The sequence below is a fragment of the Nothoprocta perdicaria genome, unplaced genomic scaffold (genome assembly GCF_003342845.1).
Source record: "Nothoprocta perdicaria isolate Ctin4 unplaced genomic scaffold, notPer1 scaffold_141, whole genome shotgun sequence".
Lineage (NCBI taxonomy): Eukaryota > Metazoa > Chordata > Aves > Tinamiformes > Tinamidae > Nothoprocta > Nothoprocta perdicaria.
This window is the reverse complement of record NW_020454550.1, coordinates 1,411,944-1,418,606: the sequence shown is the minus strand read 5'-3', so window position 1 is coordinate 1,418,606 and position 6,663 is coordinate 1,411,944. Positions and strand designations below refer to the sequence as shown.

General features: G+C 40.9%; 1 protein-coding gene across 1 annotated transcript in view; it reads right to left on the bottom strand.

The window, feature by feature from the left end:
* The window catches only part of GCM1 (glial cells missing homolog 1), a 7,241-nt gene extending 896 nt beyond the window's left edge, over window positions 1-6,345 (bottom strand). The window contains exons 1-4 of the mRNA XM_026034301.1: window positions 6,244-6,345; window positions 4,408-4,660; window positions 3,383-3,495; window positions 2,240-2,368 (exon numbers count right to left, since the gene is read on the bottom strand). Coding sequence (XP_025890086.1) covers window positions 2,240-2,368; window positions 3,383-3,495; window positions 4,408-4,660; window positions 6,244-6,345 — 597 coding nt within the window. The remainder of the gene's footprint in view (window positions 1-2,239; window positions 2,369-3,382; window positions 3,496-4,407; window positions 4,661-6,243) is intronic.
* Between the last annotated feature and the right edge of the window lie 318 nt (window positions 6,346-6,663).

Sequence of the window (6,663 nt, the reverse complement as noted above, 5' to 3'; positions counted from 1 at the left end):
TTTTTTTTTTTTTTTTTTTTTTTTCCCCAATTCTGTTTTAAACTAAATACATTGTAGGTCAGCCATTCACAACTCTCAGAATCAGGTGCCAGCAGATACTGAAGTAACACCTGAGTGATTTTTTTTTCTAATTTATTTGATTTCACAGGGTTAAATAACTCCTATGGTGTTTGGGAAAAAGAATTAAAGAGTTATTTAAGTGACTGGGTTTTTTGTTTGTTTGTTTGTTTTTTGTGAAGAGATCTTTTCATTCCAGCTATATTATTCTTCAGCTTTGTAAGCATCTTTACTTCCATTTTTAACTGGTTAATTTTCCTCTACTTAAAATTTTTGCGCCATGAATACAAATTGCATTCAAAGAAGGATGAGAACATTAGAGTTATTCTGCCCGACCTTCTTTCCTGTATATTTTGCAATTTCTTTAAATGCTCTAGTATTGGATTATCACTTTACAAACATTAATTTCTGTAAAACACATACTCTGTGCTGTCATTTCTGAATAGAGTTTATAGGTTTCTGTTCTCTATAATTCTCCTTTTATATCCCTTTAATTATAGTCATTTTCTAACTTGCTGACCACTGGAGTAGCAAAGCTCCTTTCAGCTATTCTCAGCCTATGATAAGGAGAAATTCCAACAACTTTATGTAGGACCCAGCCCTTCTTCAGTTAAAGAGCAGCTGACGCCACACAAAAAACATTCTATATATCATTTGATCTATTTTTGGCTCATGTATTTTCTGCAGTTCTCCTTTCTGCTTTCTTGCAAGCACACTGAAGTAGACTCTTTTAAAAAGACAGCTTCAGTGATGCTAATTTTGCATCTGCAATCAGACTCCTGAGTTTACCCTATCCTAACTGGTCATGGCAAGAACAAGAACATGATGGATCACTCCCAAAACAAAACTGCTTGTGAGAAATGAATTGGAACATCATGGTACTGCTCTGAATCACAGGAGCAACCACATGGGGTCAAACCATCCAAAGAATCTAGGTGGGCTTCCCCCACAGGGAACCCCCAGGTTTGTCTTTTTGGTGGGTATGGAGTCTGGCAATAAATCAGCTATTGATCTAAATGGGTTTTCTTAAGCAAAGATTGGGAGACCAGAGAAAAAGGAGGAAGGGTTTCTGCATTTGCCCTGTTAATGACAGGAGTGCTTTGTTGAGATGACATATGCAGAATATAATCGGTTTATCATCTAGGTAATATCATACATTGTATTGCACAACAAAATAGTGCACTTGCTGTATTTGTGTGTACACATACAAATCCTCCTCCTGAGCTTAGTTTTTGTCAAAAGGATTTCCTAGTCTTTAAGTGTTCTTTTGTTACATTTTTTATGGGTTAGTGCAATCAATATGTAAATTAAACCCAGTTAAAACCTCCTAACTGTTCTTCTTCAGGGTTCGTACTCCTTAGATCAAATACCTCTTTTCTTTACAAACAATGTTAGTTCTGGAGCAGAACTAACAAAGAACCCGTAGAAAAGTTTTCTAAAGGCAACTCTTGCCTATAAACACGGAAAGAATTGGGACACTAAAACTATGACACTAAATAAAACAAGTCCAAGGGCTCTCATCAAAGAGACCATGGCTAGACCGAAGACATGGCTGTGTCCACACTGCATCCTGGCTCTTGAGTGATCCTGAAGTGGAACAAAGAGAGGGCCATACTGCAGCTCACTAAGGAGCATTTTCACAATACTAGATTAGGATTCATATTCCCTATCCTTGCTTATGGCATGATGCATATCAGGGTACAGAAAGGCGCAAGGCCAGCTCCGTCTGGTGAAGAGACCCAAACCTGATGTAGCATCTCCAAATCCAAATGAGGAATGGTCCATGGCACATGTTATCCACTTTATTCATGCTCATTTTGTCCATGAGCACTAGCTTGCACTGACCAAGATGATGCCAGGGCCTCTGAGAAGGCTGATGTGATTGAGGCTGCTTTCTGTTGCTGCCATATTCTTTGGCATGGACTCAATCTGCTGCTTCCAGTAGGACTGAAGGGGCCAGCTGTCCCAGCCCATGGTGCTGATAGGGAATGACGACACTGAGCCAAGCTGATAGCGAGCTCAGGACAGTCCTTCTCATACTGAGCCCCATCTCTGCCTCTCTGATCCTATGGCAAAATGTGAGATGACCATGGACAGAGTCAAAGGCCAGCTTCTCTCCACAGTGAACCACCTCAGATCATGGATCAACCCAGTAAGTTAACATATTAATACTAAAAGTTACCTCAGTTTCCCGAAATCTTTTTAGTCTTGGACAAGTGGGAGAGAAAGCTGTCTGTGCTTTTTGGATTGATCTTCTTGCTTCTGCTTCTAGTTTTGTTTCAGGTCGTGGATGATCATGAGCCCCTTTGGACTTTAGAAAGGAATTGTGACATGTTAAACTTAAAAGCAAAACCTTGATATTGATCTTAAGGGATTGTAGCATGACCCAAGAATGATTACATAGGCTGGATTAATATTTTTTTATTTAATGAGACATACTTAATGTCAGCTCAACTCACAAACATGTCTAAGATGAAGTCTGATAGGGCAAAAAATTTAAGAAATCTTGAAAACAGTGCAGCACATATGCATGTATGCATAAGAAGGCCCCGACATTAGAGATCCAGTTGAAGCCATTTGAACCCTAGCTACAGTATCCCTGCACAATTGGTTCCCTCATTTCAAGCTTCAGTCAGTGTTTTTCAGGAAACTAATCTCCATTAGATTCTATGGAAAATTAATTTTGTTTAACCTGCATGTAACTGAAAGACCATCATAAAATATCAGTACTGTTGCCTAGCTCCTAAGGAGGTCTAATCTCCTGGAAAGCAGGAGACAATCCAGTGTTTAGACAAACTAGGACTACACCTTCCAAAACCAGTGCACATTATCCAAACATCTGAGTACATTGTTTCCAGGTAAATGTTGCACATATGTGTGTATGGTTTTTTTCCTATGGGCTATTCCCCAGTACAACCATTTCCTGCTCTAAGATATCTTCATACCTCTATGTGGCGCCCTGCAGAAGGGGTTAACATAACATGGCATTTCTGATCCTCTGAGGATCTGCTAGTTCCTATGTGCTTATGTCCAGTCATAGAAGCGGAGACTAACTTGTGTTTGAAGAGACCTCTTGAGCATTCAGCCTCGTACTCAAGTAGGGTTAGCTTCAAAGTTTGATCAGGTGTTCAGGACCTTGACCACTTGTTGTTAACTATTTTCTCCTTGAAATTGGTTAACTTGGTCACTTGGTCACTTTTGTCACAATGATCCTTTGTAGGAGCAAACAATTGCCTTCTCTTGCTCTAAAAAGCATAGCCTTTATAACGTATAGTCTTTATAATTTTAAAATTAATTTGCATAAGATAAGGTAAATTTTTCTGACCTGAAAGAATATTAATTGGCCTTCATGCCTCCAGAAGTTGGTAACTGGGTAACCGCCATGGCCTCGGCAGGAAATGAGCTGCAAGGGTCCACTGCAGTTTGGACAGCATCTCCCTGCAACACAGTAGTAATACAGAAATATTTTCTATGCAGTATCAAGTCAGGTAAGTTCCAGCTGATACAACGATTTGTGTGTAATGGATTGCTGCTCTTTTGTTTCTGGATTAAAAAACTACACTGAGAAAAAACTATGCAAAAAACTTTCAAACACATGAAAAATAGGCCTATTAATTAATTTATTTATTTATCTATTTATTTATTTATTTATTTATAGCTTGGAAATGTCTGGTATGTCAAATATATTGTCAAATTTTTCTACAGCATCCATTTCTGATCCCAGTGAGATCCTGATTAAAGTCTTTCTTCAAAATGTGCATCAGTTCCAGAAATTAATATGCACTAAATTTAATCAACCATCAAAAAGTACTTTGGAACAGTCTCATTAAAATGTCTATCCATCTCCTTTACTCTGCTTGCATAGTGTTGTCTCTTGCAAAATCACTATTGAGTCTACTTTCCACTCATCATAGTTCATGAGCAACATCTTCCCTGCAAAACTTTCCTGAGTTCCTTGTGAGCCCCTAAAATGATGACATCAACACCCAGGCCAGCATGAGGAGCACAGCAGAATACTCCCTCCATGCCCCTCTTCCTTGGTAGCCTTATTAATGGGTCTGGGAAGGCCAGGAGCCAGAGGCACACAGGAGTTTCTGTGAACTTGGCTGCAAAAATACATTCTGATAGACTGAATTCCAGCAAAGACAGCAACCAAGCAAGCCCCTCAACAGCAATAAATGTTGAATGAGTTGCTCCAAAATTCAGAGCTGTGTTTGACTATAGGGAATGGTAGAAAAAAGGCTGGTTAGTTCAATGACTCTTCTCTACTTCAATGTCTTTTATGTAGCATCCACTTATTAACTATCACATAATAAAGAACCCAAGTCTGGTCTTTGTAGTATTACTTACTCTGTTGTTTTTGCCGAGCTTTGTCACATATGGCTGGTCTTAGGTAGATCTTCCTCCCATCCAGAGTTGAGCAGTCATTGCCACAAACCACCACCCCAAGGCAGGACTTTTTTAAGATACGAGAGTTATGGTTGTTGGTGTTTCTCATTGCCCAGCTACTATGGTGCCGCTGAGCATTTTTATCCTCAGAGCTATAGATATGTTTTACATAGGAGTCTGGCCATTCTTGAAACCAGTCCGTGTGTTTCACATCCTGTTAAGAGACCGGAGGAAGCCACGTTTTAGCCTGGGAGAAACTACAGCTTATGTGTGAGCATAATGGTCCTGGTCCACCTTTGGATCCAGAAGACTTGGCCAACCGGCTGCTCTCACTCTCTCCAGTCCAGAGCCATCCCAGCAGAGGAAGGTGGGGCTGTTGACGCAAAACTGCACATACTTTCCTTGCACGCAGCAATCACTAGTTGACTAACTTCTATTACCTTTCATGGCAAAGATCCTGCTTTGATGTTCTGACCGTTAACACCAGTGTTAAACTGAATCATTTGGCTGGACTCACTGTGGAAAAAGGACATACACTACATCAGATTGAGCCTACTGCCAATTGGTATGTCGCCAGGTCTAGGATTTTGGTTGCTTTTGGCTTACGTGCTATGGAAGATTTCCACAGCAATTTTTAGGAAGTCCAAAATAAAGAACATCTTGATCAGGTTTTATTTTCCTTATTATGGATGAATCAACCAATACTTTTAATAAATATTCTGAAGAGCAGTAAAAATAAAACTTCATGAAAAAAAAAAGGACCAAAGGTTGACTACACATCATCTCAAAGGCACAGTCACATCACAGTTCATGAGTAAAATGCACTAAGTTATAAAGCCTGAAAGACACTCTCTGGTTGTTTTTGAAGGAAAAAAAGGCTAGTGGTAACAGGGATACAAAAGACTTAGAAGGACCTCCCTGAAATTGCAGATCCTGGCCACCTCAAGCCACTATGACGAAGGGACTATGAAGAGAAAAACTGTGTTTTTAAGAAGAGAAAAGACTGTGTTGCCTCTGCTCATGTGGGAACCACCTGAGAGGGCAGGAAGGGTGTGGGGAACCTCCAGGCTGAAGTTCAGAGGAAGGTCACCTTGGAGTGGAGGGCAGCAAAGGAGGCAGCTCGGGACAGGGAGGCTCTGGGTGCACAAAAGTGACTTAGCACGGAAGAGACCGGGATCGGTCATATATAAACATGGTGTGGTGAGGGACACGGGCAGGAAGCTGGGGTTTAGGTTTTCAGTGGTGGACATGGATGAGATTTGAATAGAGAGAGCTAGAAAACGACTGAGGGAAGGAAAAGTCACTATTCTGCTCTGTCAGCATCCACAGACTTCCACAGACCACATGAAGCTGACGTTTCCTTGTCTTTATGTAGCCCAGATTGCCTGGACTCCCATTTGGAGCCAGGCTTAGCACCAGGTGCAATGCAGCTCGTGGGTTTTGCGCTTGTTTCCTGCACATTTCCAACTGCATTATCTCCAGCACAGGAGACAATTATTTTCCCTGCTTTCTCTCCATCTCATCTACCAGTGGACTAGAAAGGTAATGAACCTGCAGCATAAATATTTTTAATGTATAAGCAGTTCTTGGAATAATACACTTACATAAAAATGCCCAGGAAGCTCAACATTTTGCAAGATGTTGTCTAACTCTTCAGCAAAACRCTGTGCCATTGTTCAGGGTGGCAAAGAGAGTAAAGACAGTGAGGTATAGAGCACTGAGAGAGTACTGAAGAGCAGCAGCCAAGTGGAGAAGCCAGGGCAGGACTTGCTGAATTTCTAAGATATAGACACGTACCTGGGGAAGTTTGATGTCATTGATATCCCAACTTGCCATTTCTCCATTTTGGGAAGCAGAGTCCTCCTGTTCCATAGCAACATCATCTGCACCTTTCAGCATATTTGAATTCCTTCCCAAACTTAGCAAGAAAATCTCTGCTGGCCACTTTTGAAGTTGACTGGCTGTGAGCACTCCTGAGCAGTTTACAACCAGGAAGCTGGTTCCTGAAGCGAAATGATAGAGAGGCTGCTCATTACAGATAAAAATCAGTGTTCTTCTGCCAGAAAAACTTGTTCCATTAAAGGTTTTGCAAGCCAACAATGCAGTGGAAAATATAGCTTAGAGACAGGATGGGATCTTACAGAGGCATCAGTAAAGGCAAGCAAATCGTGCCCGTGTCATCTGCCTGTTTTTGCTCATTCTCCTGTCACACTGGGT